The sequence below is a fragment of the Camelus bactrianus genome, chromosome 18 (genome assembly GCF_048773025.1).
Source record: "Camelus bactrianus isolate YW-2024 breed Bactrian camel chromosome 18, ASM4877302v1, whole genome shotgun sequence".
NCBI classification, from domain to species: domain Eukaryota; kingdom Metazoa; phylum Chordata; class Mammalia; order Artiodactyla; family Camelidae; genus Camelus; species Camelus bactrianus.
The window spans coordinates 27,298,095-27,323,344 of record NC_133556.1 but is presented as its reverse complement, the minus strand read 5'-3'; the positions used below and the strand labels follow the sequence as shown (position 1 = coordinate 27,323,344).

The following is a 25,250-nucleotide window of genomic DNA, read 5'->3' as shown; positions in this document are numbered from 1 at the left end:
TGTAGAAACGATGTCTCTTGTCAGAGCAGCTATATTTCTTTATGATTTTGTTTCCCACTTTTGGTTGTTATGACCATGAAGAAAAGGCTGAAATGGAGCAATAGCTATTTTCTCATTGACATGGGCAAGAATTGAGCTCTATCTACTGTAGCCCTAAGTGCTACCTGGCTAAGAAGAACTGGAATACAAATTTTCAGAACCCCAAAGGGGTTTAGACTGTTACCATTTGACTTGTATTCCCACTGCTTGGCGTAGCTCAGTGCATATTATACAAGATGCACTCATTCATTTGCAGAATGATGGAGTGAACGAATGATGTTTGCCACAGCTGAGAAGCTGGCAATCCCACGTCTCCTTCGGTGGAAAGGGAGTAGTTGGGCAGCATTTGCCTTCCTAACAGCCACTCACTGACTGGATTTTTCTCTCTGTAGTTCTAGGCTATTCTTCAGTGCCTTCGTCTGAAAATTACATAATTCAGGATCCCAAAGCTTTCTACGTATTGACTGGAATTGTTTTCAATCACAGCTTCAGTGACAGCAAAGAGCCCTTGCCACTCGAGGTAAGAGCATCTCTTCCATCACCGTTTTATGCTACCCAGCCTTGAGCATGAGTTCACTAAGGGGTCTTGTTACCGGAGCTGCCCCTCTGCTTTCCTCTATGTCAGCTTTGTCACCTGGTGGCCATCTTATTTCCAGAGGAGATAAGAGAATCCTCCTGATTTCATCCTGGACTGTGAAAGCCCTTCCAGTTTTCAGATTCTTTAGAAGACTTTTTTGGAGCAAGCCTCTATCCTGAGAGTACAGGACGGCATATGTTCAACAGCTGGGTTATAGAAGCGAGCCCCAGTACCAGACTCCGTAGTCTTGAGTCCCAGCTCTGCAGCTTCCTAACTGTGTGACCTCTGGACAGTTACTAACATTCCTGGGCCTCAGTTCCCTCATCAGTGTGGTGGGATTAATAGTACTTCCTAACTCATAGAACTATTGTGAGGATTAAATGAATTTATGCCTACAAAATGCTTAGAACAGAGCCTGGAGCAGAGGCATTTTCCAGAAGGAATAGTTGTCATTACTCCTAATCTCACAGACTTCAGATATGGCAGATCTGTTTGTTTAAGGAAAAGGCAGTGTTTTAAACACAGGAATACTTGCTTTCTGCTTTAGGGCGGGGAAACCACTCATGGATAGCTTTTGTGTTGGGCTGTGCAGTCTGTTTAATGATCAATTGTGAGAACTTGCATGGAATGTTGGGAGATAGAGACAAAACATTTTTCAAACACTTACTAATGCCAGGTCCACAGGGACCATCTCACTTGATTCCACAGCACTTCTGGGGTAGGTACTATTAACATCATTCCCATTTGACTGATGAGGAAACCGAGACAAGAAGATTAAGTAACTTGCCCAGAGCACCATGGCTACATGGATCCAAGTAGTCTGGCTTCAGAGGCTGCACTCAGAACTGTTCTGCAGGGCTCCTTTCCTAATGGGGGCTCAGTAGCCCCTTGTCTGTTTCTTAGGATGGTCACAGCAGCAAGCAGGGAAGACCACTGCTGCAGTGTGCTCCCCAGCAGACGTCTACCAGGGTGGGTGCTTTTCCTTCAGTTGCAGCTGACATCAAGCACACCCTTGCTTTGTTCTGTTCCTTTTCTGAGTTCCAGGATCTCATGGCTGAATTTGTTTTCTCTTTATTTTTCACAGGTTAAGTATTACTTGTGCTTCAGTTGCTTTCAGAGGAGTTATTTATTCTTTTTTTTTTAACATTTTTTATTGATTTATAATCACTTTACAATGTTGTGTCAAATTCCAGTGTTCAGCACAATTTTTCAGTTATTCGTGGACATATACACACTCATTGTCACATTTTTTTCTCTGTGAGTTATCATAACATTTTGTGTATATTTCCCTGTGCTATACAGTGTAGTCTATTCTACAATTTTGAAATCCCAGTCTATCCCTTCCCACCCTCCACCCCCCTGATAACCACAAGTCTGTATTCTGTCTGTGAGTCTATTTCTGTCCTTTATTTACGCTTTGTTTTTGTTTGGTTGTTTGTTTTTGTTTTTTAGATTCCACATATGAGCGATCTCATATGGTATTTTTCTTTCTCTTTCTGGCTTACTTCACTTAGAATGACATTCTCCAGGAGCATCCATGTTGCTGCAAATGGCATTATGTCGTCGGTTTTTATGGCTGAGTAGTATTCCATTGTATAAATATACCACATCTTCTTTATCCAGTCACCTGTTGATGGACATTTAGGCTGTTTCCATGTTTTGGCTATTGTAAATAGTGCTGCTATGAACATTGGGGTGCAGGTGTCATCCTGAAGTAGATTTCCTTCTGGATACAAGCCCAGGAGTGGGATTCCTGGGTCATATGGTAAGTCTATTCCTAGTCTTTTGAGGAATCTCCACAGTTTTCCATAGTGGCTGCACCAAACTGCATTCCCACCAGCAGTGTAGGAGGGTTCCCCTTTCTCCACAACCTCTCCAGCATTTGTCATTTGTGGATTTTTGAATGACGGCCATTCTGACTGGTGTGAGGTGATACCTCATTGTAGTTTTGATTTGCATTTCTCTGATAATTAGTGATATTGAGCATTTTTTCATGTGCTTTTTGATCATTTGTATGTCTTCCTTGGAGAATTGCTTGTTTAGGTCTTCTGCCCATTTTTGGATTGGATTGTTTATTTTTTTCTTATTGAGTCGTATGAGCTGCTTATATATTCTGGAGATCAAGCCTTTGTCGGTTTCACTTGCAAAAATTTTCTCCCATTCTGTAGGTTTTCTTCTTGTTTTATTTCTGGTTTCCTTTGCTGTGCAGAAGCTTGTAAGTTTCATTAGGTCCCATTTGTTTCTTCTTGCTTTTATTTCTTCTAGGAGAAAATTTTTTAAATGTATGTCAGATAATGTTTTGCCTATGTTTTCCTCTAGGAGGTTTATTGTATCTTGTCTTATGTTTAAGTCTTTAATCCATTTTGAGTTGATTTTTGTATATGGTGTAAGGGAGTGTTCTAGCTTCATTGTTTTACATGCTGCTGTCCAGTTTTCCCAACACCATTTGCTGAAGAGACTGTCTTTATTCCAATGTATATTCTTGCCTCCTTTGTCAAAGATGAGTTGACCAAAAGTTTGTGGGTTCATTTCTGGGCTCTCTATTCTGTTCCATTGGTCTATATGTCTGTTTTGGTACCAATACCATGCTGTCTTGATGACTGTAGCTCTATAGTATTGTCTGAAGTCTGGGAGAGTTATTCCTCCAGCCTCTTTCTTTCTCTTCAGTAATGCTTTGGCAATTCTAGGTCTTTGATGGTTCCATATGAATTTTATTATGATTTTTTTCTAGTTCTGTGAAATATGTCCTGGGTAATTGGATAGGGATTGCATTAAATCTGTAGATTGCCTTGGGCAGTGTGACCATTTTAACAATATTGATTCTTCCAATCCAAGAGCATGGAATATCTTTCCATTTTTTAAAGTCTTCTTTAATTTCCTTCATCAATGGTTTATAGTTTTCTGTGTATAATTCTTTCACCTCCTTGGTTAGATTTATTCCCAGATATTTTATTACTTTGGGTGCTATTTTAAAGGGGATTGTTTCTTTACTTTCTTCTTCTGTTGATTTATCGTTAGTGTAAAGAAATGCAACTGATTTTTGAACGTTAATTTTGTAACCTGCTACCTTGCTGAATTCTTCAATCAGCTCTAGTAGCTTTTGTGTGGACCTTTTAGGGTTTTCTATATATAGTAACATGTCATCAGCATATAATGACACTTTTACCCCAGAGGAGTTATTTATTCTTGAGGCTAATATTCCATCAAGATGGCTTTCAAGGCTGGAGCACATCCTTTCTTTATCCTCCTAACCTGAGCCAAGAGCCCCGGGACTGTGGACAGTCCGATGGGGGATCCCCTGGTGAGGAAGCCTACGTGTGTTGTCATGAGCATGGCAGCTTCGTCCCGTATTTATGATGCTGTTTATGTTGCTTTTGCTGTCTGAACACTTGCTAAAGTAACATTTCAGAAGAGGTGGAAGAAGTTACATTTAGAAATGTGGCATTCAGTGAAATGCTTACATTCTAGAGTAAGTTAGACTAGCAGTTACACATTTGATTGTTTTGTAATGATATTGAATTGTTTGAGGGAAGAATGGTAGCATTTTACAGAAACCAGTGCCTTCTTTACGTTTCTCTGTGTACTTTTCTGTGTATAAAAATGTGTGTTTGCCTTTGGCTTTCTGCACACCCCGGGAGGGCAGTGGGACAACGTGGAAACCCGCTCATCCTCTGTCCTTCACCATAAGCATCACATCCTTGACTGAAGGCCCACGAACCAGTCCTCTCTTTGACTCGTGCCCTCCACTTCTCTGTCAATTTTTGGTCTCCCTCTTTGTGAAGGGTTTAGGGTGACCTCCCTCTAGGGAACTGACTGCTTTTAGAAATTAAGCCAACAGTCTGCACCACCTTGTAGAGTGACCACGCAGCTGACAGAAGCCTTGGGCTTATAAACCAGCCAAATGGGAATCCAGGTCCCAGGGTTTATAGTTTCATATGATTATAGAACAGATATCAGCAGTTCTGCCATGGAAAGTCTCCTACGTGCAATCAAGAATACGTAAGAGTTCTCAGGATTTTATCATCAACCATTTGTTCCTGCCTTTGTCATCCTGACATATTTGGAGGCCTGCCTAGGTCTAGGCCATCAGAAAACCTTAGTTCCCTCTACTCCAGTGCTGACATTCCCCACCCTGGCTCTGCCCATATGGCTGGTGACTCTGCCTTAGAAGTGGGGCCATTATCTCTTAGGAGACTCTCAAACCAGGGATTTTTGCCTTTCAATATATTGTTCCCAAAAGCTGACCCTAGCACATTAACTACACTGTACTGAAACAAGGGTTGCTTATGGTAAAGACTGTTTTTGAGGCTTGGCAGCAAAATTCAGTGACCATAACCCTTGGACTACAGCAGTGACAACTCGGAGACAGGTCACAGCAGGTGAGGGGGGCTGTGTCTTCCTAGTGCTTTGAATGTAACCAACTCACATGTGCTGGCTGAGCAAAACTGCAGAGCGGGCACCCTTTCCCCAAAGCCTGAGTACTTAGGGGAGAAGAGGCAGCCCCACTTGGAAGGTTGTTGGATTGGATATCCCTTATTTTGTCTGTGCAGAACTCCTTTACCCATTTTCTGGTAAAAGACACAATCATGCAGCCTCAGGGGTCCCCCTGTGACTTTCTGCTCTTTCTCTCATATTGTAGCATCTTGGCGTAGGGGTGCCTTTCCTGCTTCTCTCTGTATGTGAGAGGCTAGCCATGAACCTTCTGAATTGTCAGTTGTTTCGCATCTTCATTCTTTTTTTTTTTCTCGCATCTTCATTCTTTTTTTTTTCTCTCGCATCTTCATTCTTAATCTCTTTTGCTTGCTATCCACTGTTTTCTCACATAGGATACAGCAAAGAAGGCTTCCTGGCCATATAGCACGCAACAGATAAAGCCATCATGTGGCACCACGCTCGCAATGCAACGACTAAGATGTTTGAGAGCCTCAACGTGCTTGTGAAGAGACTCCCACACGAAGCCTATGTCCAGGACAGGTTCTTCCTGGTCCTGCAGGACTAGTTCCCTGTTCTCCTCATGCTCAGCTTCATCTGCATTGAGCTCATCACCATCAACTCCATTGTACTGGAGAAAGAGAAAACTGAAGGTAACTCCATCTAGGTCAGATGTGTGCCTTTCTCAGGACAGAAAGCGATGGAAGCTGCTAATAAAAAACGGCCAGAGTAAGAGTGAGGCCAGGGCAGGTGAGAGGTTGCTCAGGTATCAGAGCAACCTCCAGAGTGAGTTGGAACTTGGATTAACCTGCTTGCGACTAAGGTGGTGCCATCTGTCATTAAGTGAATTCTTGCTTTTAGACTGGGAGTGTTCAGCCCAGTGGTTCATGATTTGCTAGCACACTGCCTCACCCATGATAGGTGTTCAGAAAATGCTCATGGAATGAGTAACTGATAACTGAGTGGAATAATCATCCAAAATGAACTCAGTTGCATTTTGCTGTGAGGTAGACGGGAAGCGTTCTCAAAGAGGACACAGCTTAACACACGGTTGATCTTGCGGAGTTACTCCACTTTCTGCACTCCTCTGTTGGCTTATATAATCTCTCCTGTTACTTCTCACTTTTTGTACTTTCAGAAAAGTCTCCTCACTCTTTAGTTTTCTTCTCTTCTTTATTGATTCTTATGTATTAAAATAGTCTGCCAGTGGCTCCCTGAGCCATGCTTGGCCTCACCAGTGATGTCTGGTTTGCTCTGTCTTCCTGTGTACTCAGTCTCATTGCTGCTGCCTTGTGAGGCTGCGAGTGGGAGCACTTCCTCTGACATGGTGGAGAGGTAGGGAACCTGCTTTCTGCTGCGATAGGTGACAGTGGGACACTGACCTAACTGGCAGGCCTCTCCACTGACTAAAAAACCCCAGGGAAACTAGAAGCTTCCCCTGTGTTGTTGGAAACCCCTTTTAGTTCCCAGGTGTGAGAGGGAGTTTTCTCTTTCCTGTTTGTTGAATTGTTTCAGCAACAAATTGGTGGAGGGAGGGGTGGGCATCAAATACTTGCACTTAGGTCATTGATTGGTTGTGTGTTTCCTGCGTCATGCTTGAGTCTGCTATTTAGACAAGAGTTAAAGAACACTTTCGAAAAACTTAAAAATAACCACCAATGGTATTTAAAAGTAGGACACAAACCTCTTAAAACTCTGGAGAAGATAAAAAGAAAAAAATATAGTCCCAATACTAAAATACAGAAAACAAAGGAAATCACAACAAACAAACAAACAAACAAACAGAATAGAAAGCATAATTTTACACAAGCTAGCAGAAGACCAAACATGGCAGTTATAAAATAACAGATGTCAATGGGGTTACCTTTCCTATTAAAAGGAAGAGAAATTTTAGACTAGCTCAAGAAACAAAATCCAAGTAACAAAAAATGGCATAAAACATGTTGTTAGTTGATTTAATAGTGCGTGCTTGTATACTGCACTTTCCAGGTGCTAGGAACCGTGGTAGGACCATTCATTCCTTTCACCCTCCTACCTTTTGCTTGGCCCTCCAGGTGCACTCTTCACTTTGCTCCACCCTCCACTCTGCCCTGAAGGCTGAGCTGCCCATGTTCCAAAATGTGCTACCATGGGGAGGGAGCCGAAGAACCTCAGAGGAAGGAAGTAGGAGGCTGAGGTCAGGGCATGTAGTGTCCCCCGACTCCAGCCCCCTCCCACCCAGTCCTTCTGGGCTCCATTTCTCTCTTAGCTGAAGGTCACTGTTCTCTCAAGTTATCTTGCTCCACAAGACTCTTTCCCCTTCTGGGCTCTGGTAACCTCTCTTCTTTCTCACCCCTTTGGGCCCAAGATGGTAAGAACTTGCTGCTAGCCCTAGGTTTCTGCACTGTCCTGTAGTGTTTCCTGTCCCTGTGTAAGTATTTGTAATTAGGCCTCTTATAAACAAACCTTCCTCAAATTATTCTAATTTGAGTGTACTGTCTGTTTCCTTTAGGGAGCATAACTGATACACAATTCTATGAGACAACTACTACTATTCTCCTTATTTAGTAGAGGAGGTAACCTGGGGCACACAGAGATTAGTAATTGCAAGATAACTTTATACAGGACAGAGCAACTAGCAATAAAAAACAAGTTTCATTCTCAGATAAATAATTTCTCTCCCTAAGCAAAGTGAAATAGATTTCCAATAATTAAGCTTCAGCTTTTCCAAGTGGAATCTTAGATGAAATATGCCAGAGAGGCAGACGCTCTATTTCAGTGAATTGTCTGAAAAAGGTCATCCACTGAGGAGTTTTGTAAAAGCCTTTAGCCTTGGAGGCTTGATAAGGTCATGGAGTTGGCTCCTCCTTTCTGTCCAGATGGTAGCTTGAGACTCAGCCCAAACTTTTCAGCTCTTCTTCGGTGAGGAACCAGGAGCGGGTGAGTCATATTCCAGGAGGAGTCGTGCATACGGAATCTGTTCCATGAGGGAGAATGCCTGGGCAGAGTCTGTCCCTGGGACCAAGGTGGGAGAATAGGAGGGAGGCGGTCAACTAGTGTCACTTTCCCCTTTGAACAGAGAATATAAGCAGTATTTGTTGATCTAGTTTTGATCTGGTCTGACTGCGTAAATGGGTTAAGGAGGATTAAAGTGGATTGTCTTTAAGTTGGAAGCCTGCTGGACCACCCCTCCCACCTGGCATAAGCCTTTTGCTCCAGTTGAATATGTCCCTTTTCTATTCCTTAAATAGGTGCTAGCTGTCCCCCTGCAGCTAGGCTCCTCTGTTTGGAATGCCCTCTCCCTCAAAATTCGCATTTTAGTTCATGCCCTTCAGGAAGCCTTTCTAAATTTCGTTAAGTTTTCATCCCATCTTCCCATAGCATGTTGTTCCCACTTCTATTATAGTACAGCTGGAGCTTTCTTAACTCACCTCCATGTAATCAGTTCCCAGATTAGCCGGCCCTCCATCACTTCCAAAAAGCTTTTGGCTTGGAGCGCCCAGCACGCGGCAGCTTGTGGGCTTCTCTCTCCTGCCTGCGGGCTTATCTCCGCTCACCTGCTGAGTCATGTGCTTGTCAAGGGCTGTTCCTACATCTCTTTGTGCCTGTACATGTTCTAATACTTTGTACTTTAATTAAATTTTCTATAAATGGATGAAAGGGATTGGAGTTGCCTTTGAAAATTTATTTGAATGTTTTGGAAAGATTCAGTAATGCAGATTCAGTAAGCCTTCAGTAAAGATTTTTACAGAACTCCCCAGTGGACAACATTTTTCAGGCAATTCGCCGAAATAGAGCGTATGCCTCTCTGGCATATTTCATCTAAGTTTCCACTTGGAAAAGCTGAAGCTTAATTATTGGAAATTTGTTTCACTTTGCTTGGGGAGAAATATTATTTATCTGATAATGAAGCCAGTTTTCTATTGCTAGTTGTACTGTACTGTATAAAGTTATCATGCAACATGCTTTCTCTAAAAGCATGATAGTAAATTTCATGCGGGTAAAACCACCGTAAAATTTGGGGGAAAAGATGACAAAAGCCTGGGAAGAGTCTGTACTAGGCTGATTCACACCTGTATTTATGTCCTCAGTACACTTTCACGACTGTGATCCTGTTCTGACATCAGAATACTGGCACACCTTACACATTCGTGTGTTATATAAAATTTTAAGTCATGTGCGTATCATTTTTGTGATTCTCTGGTTTAACCAACTTGTTTTTGATCCATTGACCTATTACCAGATCCAATCTTAAAAGAGAAATGCGCTGCTTCTACACTTAGGGTGTGCTGGATACAGGGTTAGTATCATATGTATCTCCAGTACTAGGTTGTGAACTTTTGGAAGGCAGTAGCTCTGCATGGTACCCAGTGTAGTGCTTTGCATTTATTCACTTATCAAACATTTATCAAGTTACTTATATTTATCAGATATGTGCATTAGAGGTACAGATATAAATGACACAGTCCTTTCCCTCAGGCGATTCATGGCAATAAAGCCACATGTTACAAAAGAATCCCAAGTACTAAGGTAATGGGATGTGTAGATATGATGGCTGTGTGGAGGATGGCAAAACTGACCAGAGAAGGCTTCGCAGGGCAAGTAATTCTTGAACTAGGTTTTGAAAATCTAGCAAGATTTCACTAGGTAAAGATAGGATGGGAGAAAAAAGAGAACAACATGTGTGAGAAGAAAAAAAGAAAAAGACACGGTGTGTTCAGTGAAATTAGAGGAAGTGTTTTGCTGACCTGAGCACAGGATGCTGAGGAGTTTAGATTCTATCCTCAAGGACACAGGAGCCATTCGCTTATATCAGTGTGCAATAAATGAATGAACTAACAGTGTACTGACCATTACAAAAGAAGAATAATTTTAACCCAAGGCCTATCTCTACCAGATAAACACCACTCTCTGGTTTGTGAGTCTCTTTCCAACTCACTCAGCCTCCATCACCCCATGATCCACCTCTTCCTAGGAAACACTGGTGACCCTTCATCCCAGACTCCTCAAGTTTTAGTAACAGACAGCTAAACCAGGCCAGCTGAAACTGAGCATCCGACTGTGTAACATCTGTTTGGTTTTTTTTTTTTTTTTTTTTGCTTTTTCTAGGAGTACATGTGTAAGATGGGACTGCACAACTGGCAGCACTGGGTTGCTTGGTTCATCATATTCTTCATTTGGGCCTTCATTGTTGTTCCTTTCATGATCATTCTCTTCCGCATAGAGGTACATGTCTCTTGTCTTTCAGGATGTGCTGGGCTATGAAGACATGGGGAGAAAATTTGGTGTGGTATGGGTGGTGGTGCTGAGATTCAGTAGATGATGAAAACAGTTATTGATGAACATTTTAAAAATCTCAGGTTAGTATGTGGTGGTGTTTGCTAAAACCTTGGGAGATGAAGCATTTAAACTTTATCATCTGGGAGAGCTTTGCCCTCCCTTCAGTTCCTTGGTCTTCAAGTAGTGGACGTGGGTATGGTTAATTCATTAGGAAAGTGGAATTCCAGAAGATGTATTTTATAAACTTTAAAACATTGCAAATTTTGTGCTCCATAAATAATTGAAAATAGTTATTGTAAAACATAAAGGCATTCTTTTATGCCCATGGTATCTTGTTAATTTTTCCTTTTATGCTGTCAGTAGAATTTAGTGTTCCAATTCCCTAACTTGTGTTTAATAACTAAATTACAGTAATATGAACATATGAAAATTTATCTTCTAAATTATAAGAATTGGAGTACTTTGGACAAAGGAAGGCAAGAAAATCCAGACAATATGGCAAAATATGTAAAACAAAGAAAATGGTCAGAAAGCAATAAAAAGAGGAGATATATGATATTAAAAGGGACACTAAAATTATTTGTAATAGTTTTAATGGTAAATGGGAAAGCTCTCTTTTTAAAGAATTTTGGGGATGGTAATTAAGTTATTTATTTATAATTTTTTTAAAATGGAGGTATGCGGGATTAAACCCACAACCTCATTCAAGCTAAGCATGCACTCTATCATTGAGCTATACTCTCCCCCAAAAAAACTCCTATTAAAGCAAAAAAACAAATTCATATTGGGCCAAAAATTGAATTCAAACTCAAACTTTCCTTAAAAAAAGATACATGTGCAAAGCACAGTTTATAGATGGTAATGGAAGTTAGATCAAAGGTCTGCCTTAAAAATCTATATTGTTTTGTTTAAGATAACCTTGTTTTTTAAATAATGCATTGTTTTAATAATGCAATGTCTTATCTTCATTCTTTCATGTAAAAATTATGTGTATCTGTTATTGTTTTGTAGGTAAACTATGCGGCAGTGTTCAGAAACAGTGACCCTACTTTGATATTTGTTTTTCTTTTTTTTTTCTTTTTAACATTTTTTTGAGTAATAGTCATTTTACAATGTTGTGTCAAATTCTAGTGTAGAGCACAATTTTTCAGTTATATATGAACATATATATATTCATTGTCACATTTTTTTTTCGCTATGAGCTACCACAAGATCTTGTTTATATTTCCCTGTGCTATACAGTATATTCATGTTTATCTATTCTGCATTTTAAAATCCCAGTATGTCCCTTCCCACCCCCCACCCCCTTGGCAACCACAAGTTTGTATTCTATGTCTATGAGTCTGTTTCTGTTTTGTATTTATGTTTTGTTTTGTTTTTAGATTCCTCATATGAGTGATCTCATATGGTATCTTTCTTTCTCTTTCTGGCTTACTTCACTTAGAATGATATTCTTCAGGAACATCCATGTTGCTGCAAATGGCGATATGTTGTCGGTTTTTATGGCTGAATAGTATTCCATCATATAAATATACCGCATCTTCTTTAGTCAGTCATCTGTTGATGGAAATTTAAGCTGTTTCCATGTCTTGGCTATTGTAAGTAGTGCTGCTATTGGGGTGCAGGTGTCATTTTGAAGTAGTGTTCCTTCTGGATTTATGCCCAGGAGTGGGATTCCTGGGTCATATGGTAAGTCTATTCCTAGTCTTTTGAGGAATCTCCATACTGTTTCCCACAATGGCTTTCCTTACTTCCCTCTCCCGCTCTTAATGATTTAGATGTCTTCTTTTACAATTTTGTGTTTATTCTTTTTGTAATTCATGGCAGTTATCTCCTTTCCAGTTATGAGTTTCTCATTTTTGTAGCATCCTTCTTCTTTTCTATTTAGAGTAGACCTGTCAATATTTCTTTTAGCATGGGTTTAGTGTTGCTAAACTCTTTTAGTTTTTGCTTGTCTGTGAAGTTTTTTATCTCTCCTTCTATTCTAAAGGATAGCCTTGCTGGATAGAGTATCCTAGGCTGCATCTTTTTTTCATTCAGGACTTTGAATATATCTTGCCACTCCCTTCTGACCTGTAGTGTTTGTGTAGAGAAATCAGCTGAGAGCCTTATGGGGGTTCCCTTGTAACTCACTCTTTGTTTTTCTCTTGCTGCCCTTAGGATCATTTCTTTATCCTTGACTCTGGCCATCTTGATTAGGATATGTCTTGGTGTGGGTCTATTTGGGTTCTTCCTGTTTGGGACCCTCTGAACCTCCTGTACTTGGATATCTGATTCCTTTAGGTTTGGGAAGTTTTCAGTCATGATTTCTTCAAATACCTTTTCAATCCCCTTTGTTCTTTCTTCCCCTTCTGGAACCCCTATTATGCATAGATTTGCATGCCTTATATTATCCCATAGGTCCCTTATATTGTTTTCATTGTTTTTTTATTTGTTTTTCTTTCAGCTGTTCTGATTGGGTGCTTTCTGTTGTCCTGTCTTCTAGGTCACTTACGTGTTCCTCTGCATTATCTAGCCTGCTTTGTACAGGCTTCAGGTCAGCTCTCATCTCAGCAAATGAGTTTACTAATTCTACTTGGTTCTTCTTTATAGGTTCTATTTCATTTTTGACATATTTTATATCTGTAAACACTATTTCTTTTAGTTCCTTCAGTACTCTGATCACTCCTTTTTTGAAATCTTGATCTAGTAGGCCATCAATGTCTATTTCCTTGATTGTTCTTTCAGGGGATTTCTCTTATCTTTTAATTGGGAGTGGTTCCTCTGCTTCTTCATATTGCTCATATCTCTCTGGCACTGGGGCTTAAGGAGTATCAGTTACCTAGTTCTCCTGGAGATGCTGTGCTCTTAATGATTTTATTGAGAGGTCTTTGTGTCTTTGGCCTGTTTCGTGAACTCAGCTTGCTGTTTCCAGAGGCCCTCTGTTGGCGCTCTCTTCTGTGCTGCTCCCAGTGTCTGTTGGCTAGCAGATCGTGCCCCTTTCCAACACTGGGTCAGGTGCTGAGCTCTTATCCTGTGGGCGGGTGGGTCACTTCCCCTCTGGATGCCACAGTCAGGTGCTACACTCTGGGGAGGCAGGTGGGTGGATCGTGCCCTCTCCCAGCACCGTGGTCAGGTGCTGCGTTCCTGCCAGGTGGGCGGGGGGCCACCCGCCCTCTCCTGGTGCCTGTTGCTCTGTTGCTCTGTGCAGCTGCCTGCTCCACCTTGGGTCGGTGCTCTGAAGGCGAAGGCGGCTTGGTGAAGACCATGGAACGGCCCCGCCCCTGCTCCAGGACAATCTCAGCTTCTTGTTTGTCTTGGTGGCGTGAGTTCTCTGAGGTGCCAGGGCAGAAAGATCCTATCTGCCTCGGGCTATAAACAAGTCTCAGTCCTGCCCAGAAGGTTGCGGAGCCCCCGGTGCGGATTCAGGGCTCGACCCCGCCCCCGCCCGGGCACTGCGCAAAGGAGGAGATGGCAGCTGTGGCTGCGCCCCGCCTCTCTTCTCTCGAGAAGCTCCAGTAATGGCGGCGCACATCTGAGGATACAAAGGCTACGGCGCCCCTCCCCCCAGGGCACACCAGCCTTGTTGCTTTGCTTTTTTTACAATTTATGGGGGACCGAGGTTGTTCTGCTCCGTATCCCCTCCCAGCCTCTGCGCTCAGCCCCCTGCAGTCCCCCGGGGCCACCTCAGTGCAGCCGCCCCCGTCCTCCGCCTGGTTCGGGTGGCCTGTCCCGGCCCCAGCTGCGGGCTCGTGTCTCGGGCTGGGTGTCATGGGGACCCTCTGTGCCCGTTAAACTCAGTTCTGTCGGTCAAGGGGTGCTTGGGGCAGATCTGAGCCTCAGAGGTTCCGCCTCCATCCCACTGGCCTGTCCGTTGGAGAGGGGAGACCCAGCGAACAAGTGCCATTCCTCCTTTGCTGCTCCCTCCCTGCGGGATCGGTCCTGCACTGTTTAGCTTTTTGTTCTTTTTTCCTTTTTTCCTACCAGATTTTTGGCGTCTTTGTCTTTCGAAGAGGGCAGTGTTCTGTCGGAGTTCGGCAGGTGCTCTGGTTGGCTGAGTGGGTCCGTAGATGTGAGTTTTGGTGTGTTTGTGGGAGAGGGTGAGCTGCAAGCGTCCTTCTATTCCGCCATCTTGCTTCTTCCTGATATTTGTTTTTCTAATGTGTTTTGCCCTTGCCACAATTTTCTTTGCATTTATGATCAGCACATTCTTCAAAAAAGGTGAGTCCTGATACAATTTTCTGTCAGCGAGTGTGTTTATGACTTCTTTTTTCTGGTATCATTGCTATTCGCATTACCTGTGGCATTATATATTGTTCCTTCAGAGTTAGGTTTTCACTTTTATGGTGATTTTTAACAATGGAATTATTCTATTTCCCATTAAAGACTTAGGGAATCATCTCCTTATATATGCTTTTATGCTTCACTTGGCTTCCACATATTTTTTCAAGTGGATGCAAGTCCCGTTTTGGAAGGAAATAAGGGGTAAGACATCCACGGCAGATAATTTTCCAGGTATTGATTGTGAAGTTGGGCATAATAGTAGGGTACATAACATAGTGAGAAAGAAATTCTTGGGAATTTGGTTCTGTCAGGAAGGGTGTTACCTCTAAAATGACAGGTAGAACTAATGAACCATAAAGGACAAAAATAGTAGGAAGTGGAGTCCAAGTCAGAGTGCAGGAGAATTGAGTTGTGGTTCAACCAAAAGAGGTGTATGTAGATAGAAACAATGGCAGACAGGTCCAGCAGTTGGTGACTACCCCCAAAAAGAGAGTTTTAGAGGATGGGCAGAAATCAAAATGTGGTATAAATGAAGCCAGGCAGTTTATTATTTATATTTGTGAATGTTTTAATCAAATAGTGTTTCTAATACGTGGACCCTGGAAAATATTGGCTCTACCAAGATGGGGATGGATTCTTTGAGAGGCCAAATGGGCCTGGACACTGTGTCCTGATTAAGATTCTATGCCTTATTTCCCACTTCTCCTGCTATTGTTTTAGGGTGGGCATGGCAGGGATGTTGGTCAAGTAAGTTATGTGGGGAACTTGGAGCAGGAGTATCAAAGGATGCCTGAAACTTGAGGCTGAAGGAATGCTAAAGGTTGAAATCTGAAAAGTTGAACTTGCATTCAAGTACAAGAAATAAACAGAGTGTGGGAAATAAAAGACAAAACCAGTGAGGTCCGAAGCACAATAAATCAGGACCAGAATGGGGAGCAATTATTAGGGAAGAGTGCCAAGCAAAAGCGAAATATACTACATAACTCAAAATTGATGATCAATTGATTTTTGACAAAGAGGCTAAGACAACTGAACAGACAAGAAATAGTCTGTTAAACTAATGGTGCTGGAACAACTAGATATCCACAAATAAAACAGTGAAGTTGAACCTCTACATCACATCATACACAGAATTAACTCCAAGTGGATTATAAACCTAAATGTAAGAAATAACTAAACTATAAAACTCTTGAAAGAAAATACAGGAGTAAACCCTCGTGATCTTGGGTTAGACAGTGATTTCTTAGGTATGACACCAAAAGCCCAAGTGGTAAAAGAGAAGATTGATAAGTTGGACTTCATCAACATTAAAAACTTGTATACTTCAAAGGATACCATCAAGAAAGTTAAAAGAAAACCTACAGATGGAGAAAACATCTGCAAGTAAAATATATCATAAAAGATTTGTATTCAGAAGAAATAAGGAAACCTTACAACTCAAAAATAAAAGCACAGATGTTTCTAACTCATTCTATAGGCAGCATTACCTTGATACCAAAGCCAGAAAAGACATCATAATAAAACTACAGACCAGTACCCCTTATGACTACCAAAGGGGAAAGCCTCAACAAAATATTAGTAAATTAGATCTAGCAGCATTTTAAAAGGATTATACACTATACCAAGTGGGATTTATCCCAGGGATGCAAGAATGATCCAACAGATGAAAGGTGATCAGTGTAATACACCACTTAATAGAATGAAGAGAAAAACATGTTTTATTCATTTTTATTTATCACAGTTGATAAAAGCATGTGACAAAATCCAACAACTTTCATGATTAAAAAATTTTTTTAATGAACCAGGATATAAAGGAACTTCCTCAATCTGATAGTGAGCATTTGTGAAGACCCCACAGCTAGCATTGTGTTCTGTGGTGAAAGAATGAAAGCCTTCCCCCTAAAATCAGGAACAAGAAAGGGATACACACTCTCCCCTCTGCTAGTCAACATTGTACTAGAAGTTCAAGCCAGAGCAATTAAGAAATAAAAAGAAATAAAAAGCATGCAATTTGAGAGGAAGAAGTAAAAGTATCTCTAGTCAAGGATGACAATATCTTATATTTAGAAAATCCTAAAGTATCTACAAAAGGAACTCTTAAAGAGTTTATAAATGAATTCAGCAAATTTGCAGGAGACAAGATCAACACACAAAAATCAGTTGTTTTTTTTATACACTAGCAATGAACATTCTGAAAAGGAAATCAAGAAAACAATTCCACTTGTACTAGCACCCAAAATAAAATACCTAGGAATAAATCTGACCACTGAGAGGAAAGACTTGTACAACTGAAAACTACAAAGCATTGCGAAAAGAAATCAGAGAAGACTTAATGAAAAGACATCCCAAGTTCTTTGTGGATTGGAAGACTTAAGATGACAACACTTCCTGAATTGATCTACAGATTCAATTCAATCTCTATTAAAATCCCAACTGCCTTTTTTTCAGAAATGGATGAACGGATCATAAAATTCTTAAGGAACTGCAAAAAGCCAAAACAATTTTGAAAAAAAAAAGTTGAAGGACTCACACTTCATGATTTCAAACTTACTACCAAGCTATAGAGATCCAAACAGTATAGTACTGGCATAAGGGTAGACATACAGATCAATGGAATAGAATTGAGAATCTAGAAATAACTCATACATCTAATTGCCAGCTGATTTTTGACAAGGGTGCCAAAGCCATCCGATAGGGAAAGAACAGTCTCTTCAACAAAGGATGTCAGCACAACTGGAAAGCAACTTGGACTTCTACCTCACTTCATTCCATATGATGGCTGAATAATATTCCCCACATTTTGTTTGTCCATTCGTCTGTTGATGAACACTGAGTTGTTTCTACCATTTGGCTATTGTGAATAATGCTATTATGAACATTCATATACAAGTATCTGTTTGAATCACTGTTTTCAGTTCGTTAGGGTTTATACTCAGTGTAATCACTGGGCCATATGCTAATTCTCTTTAACTTTCTGAGGCATCAGCAAATTATTTTCCACATAAGCTGCACAATTTTGCATTCCCATCAGCAATACATGAGGGTTTCAATTTCTTTGGAGAAATGTCTATTCAAGTCCTTTGCCCACTTTTTATTTGGATTTTTTTGTTGACATTGAATTATGGGAGTTCTTTATGCATTTTGGATATTAATTCCTTAGTAGATATATGATTTGGAAATATTTTCTTCCATTCTGTGAATAGCTTTTTTCTCTCTTGATGGTGTCTTTTGATGCATGAAAGTTTTTAAAATGTTGAAGTCCAGTGTATCTATTTTTCTGTCATTGCCTGTTTTGTTGGTGTCATACTTAAGAAATTGTTGCCAAATCCAAGGTTATGAGGATTTTCCACTAAATTTTCTAGGAGTTTTATGGTTTTATCTTATGTTTAGATCTTTGATCCATTTTGAATTAATTTTTGTGTATGTTATAAGGTAAGGGTCCCACTTCATTCTTTTGCATGTAGATATCCAGTTTTCCCTGCAACATTTGTTGAAAGGCTGTCTGTTTCGCCATTGAATACTCTTGGCACCCTTGTCAAAAATCAATTGATCATATTTGTGAGGGTTTATTTTCAGACTCTCTGTTATATTCCATTGGTCTTTATATCTAGAGTTTGAGAAGGACTGGTGTCAATTCATCTTTAAGTGTTTGGTAGAATTCACCAGAGAGGCCATCTGGATCATGAGTTTTCTTTGCTAGGACAGAACCTGAGAGACCTGTAGGACACTATCAAACATACAAACATACACATCACAAGGGTCCTAGAATGAGAAGAGATTGAGAAAAGAAACAGAAAAAATATTTGAGGAAATAATGGCTGAAAACTCCCTAAATATGATGAAATACATGAACACAAGCCCAAGAAGCTTAATGAACTCCAAGCAAGATAAGTTCAAAGAGATCCACAGCAAGAGTCATTCCAATTTTCAAAACCCAAAGATGAAAGAGAGCATTTTGAAAGCAGCAAGAGAGAAGACTCCCCACATACAAGTGATCCTCAATAAGATTAACAGCTGATTTCTCTACAGAGTCTATGGAATCCAGGAGGTAGTGAAATGATATTTTAAATCTTGAAAGGAAAAATAAAACCTCAACTAAGAATTCTATATCTGGCAAAAAAATCCCTCAGGAATTATGGAGAAATTAAGATAGTTTCAGATAAACAAAAGCTGAGAGAGTTTATTACTAGTAGGCCTTCCCTTCCCTGCTAAAGGGAATTCTTCTGGCTGAAATGAAAAGCCACTAGACAGTAACTCTAAGCCATATGAAGAGATAAAGACCACTGGTTAAGTTAACTAAAGTCAATGGCCAACAGGTATGTGAAAAGATGTTCAACATTGCTACTTATTCAAGAAATGCAAATCAGAATTACGATGAGGTGTCACCTCACATTAGTCAGAATGGCCACCATCAAGAAGTCTACAAATAATAAATGCTGGAGAGGGTGTGGAGAAAAGGAACCCTTCGACACTGTTGGTGAGAATGTAATTTGGTGCAGCCACTGTGGAAAACAGTATGGAGGTTCCTTAAAAAAACTAAAAATAAAGTTACCATGTAATCTAGCAATTCCAGTCCTGGGCATATATCTGGAAAAGATGAGAACTCCAACTTGAAGATACCTGATTCCTAGTGTTCACATCAACATTATTTATGATAGCTAAGACATGGAAGCAGCATAAGTGTCCATCAACAGATGAATGGATAAAGGAGATGTGGTATACATGTACAATAGAATATTACTCAGTCATAAAAAAGAATGAAATAACACCATTTGCAGCAACATGGGTGGACCTAGAGTTTATCATACTAAGTGAAGTAAGTCAGAGAAGGACAAATATTGTATGATTATATGATATCACTTACATATGGAATCTAAAAAATAGTAAAAATGAACTTACTTGCCAAACAGAAACAGACTCACAGATGTAGAAAACAAACTTATAGTCACCAAAGGGGAAGGGTGGGGAAGGAATAAATTAGGAGTGTGGATTAACAGATACACAATACCATATACAAAATAGATAAACAACATGTATGTACTGTATAGCACAGGGAACTATGTTCAATATCTTGTAATAATAACCTATAGTGGAAAAGAATCAGAAAGAGAAAGAGAATTGAATCACTTTGCTATACACCTGAAATGACAACAATGTTGTGAATCAACTATACTTCAAAAAAAATTTTTAAAGGTAACTAAAGCCAATATTATTGTACTTCTGGTTTGCAACTCCTCTTTTTTTCCTGAACAATTTATAAGTCCAATACGTAAAACTATTTAAAAACCTATGTTAATGGGCACACAATGTATGAATATATAATCTGTCACAATAACACTGTAAAGGGGGAGGGACGGAGATGTGTATGAGCAGTGTTTGCATACTATTGAACGTAGGTGGTATTATTTAAATTTGGCTGTTGTAGGTTTAAGATGTTAATTATTATATAGTTTGGACTTTTAAGCCATGTGTGTTACTTTCCTATGACAATCTATGCTATAACAATCTACTACATATTCCGTGGCTGAAAATGACACATATTTATTATCTTACAACACCTAAAGTCTCAAGTGTATTTCTGTGGGCTAAAAGTAAGGTGTAATCTCAACTGAGATTATCAGACTTTGGTTTGATTGTTTTTTTCCTGCAAATCTGGAGCCATTGTGCTTAGAGCCTGGGAAACGTTGAAACCTTGACTCATCATTTACTAGTTCCATGATATTGAGCAAATTTATTTAATGCAGCAAAACCTCAGTTCCTTCCTCTGAAAAACAGGGAGGTTATGACAATTAAATAAGATACTGTATATAAAGTGCTTGCTGCAGCGCCAGGAAACGCTTAATAGATGCTATATAATCTACCACTCATCTTTGTAGAAGAGGATTTTCCTTGCAGGAGATGTTATTAATGCAGTATTAGACAGAGGACGTTTTAGGCAGTTAAATGGTTGTGCTTTTCTTAGGGGAGGGGTAAGGATTGGTTTATTTTTTAAGTGCTGCAAATGCTCTTAGTCTTTCAGTAGTGAAAGTGCAAGTATAAAAGGTTTCTGTCAAAATTTCTTGAAGGATGGCTCCCCTTCTGAAATCGTAAAACAAATACAAAGATGCTGTCCTTACCACGGCAGGGGAAAGGGGCTTGCATCATGCTTCTTCGTGCATTATTGATGGAACTATTTTTATTTCTTCCCTCTGAATTTGCAGCTCACGTTGCAACCGCCTCAGGAGGCATCATCTTCTTCTTCACCTACCTTCCGTACCTGTACATCACTTTCAGCTACATCCACAGGAGCCACTTCCAAAAGACAGCCCTTTGTCTCCTCTCAAGTGTTGCCATGGCACTGGGAGTCCGACTAATATCCGCATTGGAGACAAAAGGTGAGCTGCCTTGATGTTTTGCCATTTGCTGACAGGCAAAGCTGACCTTCCTTCCCAAATAAACACAACTTGCTCATTTCATTCAGCATTCTGCACGTTTGCAGTGTACTTCCATCTGTGGCAGGTCCTGTAAGGAACACTAAAGAAATATAGAGTAAGATTCACACCATGCAGCGTACAAGGTAGTTTGGGAAGAAAGACTAAAGTATGTTATTGATTTGGGGAATTATGTGCCTATATAATTGTATAGGTATAAAATATAGAGATTTATGATTAGACATTCAAATAACACTTTAGAACTTTATAGATAATATCATGCATTCCATACTTTATTCTCCTAGGCTTCAGTGTTGGTCTTCTTTCACAAGTTGGTCCAGGGGACCTTCTATCAGAGATTTTCTAGCTCCCTTACAACCTCCACAATTTGGGGTTGGAAGCACAACCCCAAGTTTTCATTGTCTCATTGTTTGAAGAACTCCTCAGAATACCTGCAGTCATTGCAGAAGATTGTTGCCAGCATATCAGTCAAAACGTAGGACCCACTGAGCTCTGTGGGGTTTTAGTACTTGCTGAATGGAGCTGTTCCACATTGCAGGGGTACTAAGATGATCTGCTGTGAACACTCTAGCAAGTGCTTTCATTGCTCAGTGTTAACTTTTATCACCAGAGTCACCTAAGTCCCAAATGATACAGCTTGTTTTAGCAGCAGGTAGCAAGAATAGGAGTTATAAGTTGGATCTAGTTTGCGGGTCCCCTTACTGCAAGTGGGATAATCTCCAATGACTGGTTAGAGGCATCACCTACCAATGAATTTCTTTATTAAGTTGTAATTGTCTAAATGGCTTAAGGGAGCTTAAAATTTAATAAAGGATGTTACGTTGACCAGAATTTATTGAAAATGAGTAGTTTTCTTTAACAAAACAATATTGGGACCATGATTTACAAATACTTATGGGGGAAAAAGAGATTTGAAATGGTATCTGTAATTCCTTACATGTTAGTGATGAATAAAGGTACTTTATGGAGCATATCTGTTTGAAGTTGAGGAAACTTGGGTGAGTGGTTGGACTGGATGAACTGTTAAATTTGTTCCCATGCTAAGATTCTCTTGGTTTGGAGGCACTCTGCCCTCATAGAATTTATGATCAATGTTCCTTCCTGAAAGGCACAGGGTAGCTCACAAATGCTGTCTGCTGTTACCGCTGAAGGAGATGTAAATGCAGATGATCATAAGCAGGTAAAAATTGCTAAGGATATAACTGATGAAATGTTAGAAATCCAAGGGCAGTATTTCTTATTTAAATCCTCATACTTTTCACTGGATTAGATTTTTCTATTCCTCTGACTTATCTGTTCAAATCAGATTGCAGGCCTTATAGTGAGTGAATAGACAGAATTCCTCTGTGCTTTTTCTCAGTAAGTCTAGTGCAGAACTTTCATTTCCAATCTTGAGCAGAGTTCACTGTTTGCAACATGAATCAGAGCTCTGGCTGTATGGCAGAAATATTTTGGCCTCTTCTTAAAATCAGAACTCACACATTTGTGGAGCAGCTGGGTTTGTCACTGGAGACTTCATTCATCGACTTATTTGTTAATTTATTATTTACTAGATCGGTTTTAGTATTGAAGAGGCCCAATAAATAGCACCCTTATCCCCTCCTTAATTTCTAAACCAATTGAGAAACAAAACAGAGATGTCATCGTATTAATACCAAAATATCCTTTTATAACTAATTAGGATGATGTTGCTTAGTGTGAGAGTCAGGTGGACCTGCTGGTTCCCTGCCTCACAGTGTCCTCTTTGGGACAATCCATCTTAGACAAAGTTTAAGCCAGCAGGCCAGACACACTAATTCAGCTGCCTTTCACTTCCTGGAGTGAAAAGAGAAGAGGAAAGAAACAAAATTTCACCCCTCCTCTGGTTTAGGTCCCCCAACAAATTAGCTAGATCCAGTTGTCAAATGTGGATCTTGTTGCTTATCAGAAATAGGAGTATTCTACTTCTGTGGGGAGAGTAAGCCGTGGGCAGGAGGCCAGCAGATTTAGAGAAAAATCCCCCCTCATGGAAAACTGAGCAGTGGCGAAGAGGCACTAGCATCCAGTGACAGTAAACTGTGAGAGAAGGCATCTCGTCTGCTTTGTTTACCACTCTCGGTCCTCAGTGTCTAAACTGTGGTCTGATAAAATGTAGGCACCCAATATGTATTTGTTAAGTGAATGAATGAATGGATGGATAGGATTGGCTTTCTGGTGGGTAAGTGCCCTAATCAAGGTTCTACTGAGAGGGGAAAAACCGGAAGGGCTTCCTCAGGAGTCTTTAAAAGGAAAGTTATCTAGTCTTCCATTTCCAATAATTGTGTCTAGGTTATCTAGATCATCCCTCCTGTTGAAAATAATGGGAAAAAATGGGATAAATTTTAATCTCTTAAGAACATCCTTTAAGAAAAGCAAAGTGTTCACACATGATGGTGAAGAACCACTAGGCCAAAACCTTAGGGAAACTTGTGACCCCAAAAGGTAAACAGCACCAAAGCCACTTTATGCTCAGAGGTCATTTGCTAACAGGAAACCCTTGGGCTTCCATTTGCACAGCCTTTTGAGGCAAGGGAGCTCGACATCAAGGCCCAGGTCCCCACCCAGGTAGAGAGCATAACAGGAGACCCTCCTGACAGTAACCTGGGCCCCAGAGACAAATTCACTAGCCACAGGTTAGGCTCTCTGTGACACAAACTCTGAGATGGAGTTTAGTATGCAACTTGTTTATTAGGGAATAGCCTTGGGATCAATTCCTGTAGAAGGAAAGAGATTCAAACAAGATTAGTCACAGCTACAATGCAGCACTGGCAGCCTTGAGGAGTTACGAGAGAAAATGGCCCATCTGAGCATCCTGCACTGGGCTGAAATGGCCTGGCCTGTACACCTCTGCCTCCATCAGCCACTGGTCATGGGCCACCCAGGAAAGGGCATGACCCAGGGCTGGGCAGCTCTGCAGCTGAGAGGTCCCTGAAGAGGCTGCAAGCTGCAAGCCCTCAGCACAGCACTCCTGAAAACTGAAGCAACAATTTTCTTGAAGGGGATCAGGGAAGTTCATCTCTGTGTTCATATGCTCACCCCATCATAACCAAGAGAATCTTGGGGAAGGTTATCATGGTGCTGACCATATACAAGAGAAGAAAAACAAAAGAGAAAATTGTCCCTGAGAAACTATTACACATTAATTCTTTGGTGGATTTGTAGTCCAGGTTCATCTTGTATGAGGAGTCTTCAAGCAGTGAACTGATTTTAGGGGGTCCTGGAATGATAGAGCCCCCAGCCAGGTTCCTGGCAGAAGCACTTTCTTCCTATATCATGGTGAACCCTCACAAATGGTTTTTTAAGGGCAATAAGTAACATAGTAAAAAAGTAATTAAAAACATAACGACATAAACCACCATGAATGAGAAGCAACAGAAACAAGAGAAAGTAGAAACAGATTCACAAAGGTCTCACATTTTTTAATGATCAGAACACAGATGATTAAACAATAGTGCTTATTACATGTTTTTCATAAAAGCAAGCTTGAAAATATCTGCAAGAATAGGAATTAAGTGACCCAGAAATATGAAAAAGAAGGATGAAATACTCCTCTTGAAATGTAAAATACAATCAACAAAACAAAAAACTTAATGGATGGGTTAACGGTAGATTTGAAATAGCCGAGAAGAGGATTAGTGAACTGGACGTAGGTTCGAAGAAATAATCTAGAAGGCAGCACAGAAAATTAAAAAGATTAAAAATATGCAAGAAAAGAGTGAGAAGGGCTTACACACATTTTAATAGAGTTCCAATAGGAAAAAAAGAGACTAGGGCAGAGAAAATACATTTGAAGAGATGGTGGCCAAACCTGTTCTAAAACTGGATTTTAGGAAGCTCAGCAAATCCCAAATAAGATTAACAATAAATATACAAGAGACATACCAATATAAAGCTGAACGCACCAGAGGGCAAGAGAAAAATCTTAAAAGTAACCTGAGGGAAAAAGACAAGTTGCTTTTCAAAAGAGCCTAAAGACAGTAGTTTTATACATTGCATAAAATAATAATAATGATAATGATGTCTTTAGGGTTTTTAAAGAGATAGAATTAAAATACATAAGAGGGATTTTGACGCGATAAAGTCAGAAATCAACAGGGATAAATTCTTTCTGGAAGGAGAGTAAGGATATTGATTAACTTTAGACTTTGCTAAATAAAATAGACCTAGTAATTCGTTCCTGAGCCAACCAGGAAAAGGCTAGAAACAGTGTATAACTTTCAAATCTAATAGAG

The 25,250-nt window shown here is 40.2% G+C and overlaps 1 protein-coding gene across 1 annotated transcript in view; it reads left to right on the top strand.

Moving 5' to 3' along the window:
• Positions 1-25,250, top strand: part of LOC105064923 (ATP-binding cassette sub-family A member 17-like) — a 109,337-nt gene that overhangs the window by 22,016 nt on the left and 62,071 nt on the right. The window contains 6 exon segments of the mRNA XM_074346879.1: positions 432-559; positions 5,443-5,700; positions 10,136-10,258; positions 11,318-11,355; positions 14,427-14,506; positions 20,770-20,943. Coding sequence (XP_074202980.1) covers positions 5,578-5,700; positions 10,136-10,258; positions 11,318-11,355; positions 14,427-14,506; positions 20,770-20,943 — 538 coding nt within the window. The 5' untranslated portion in view covers positions 432-559; positions 5,443-5,577.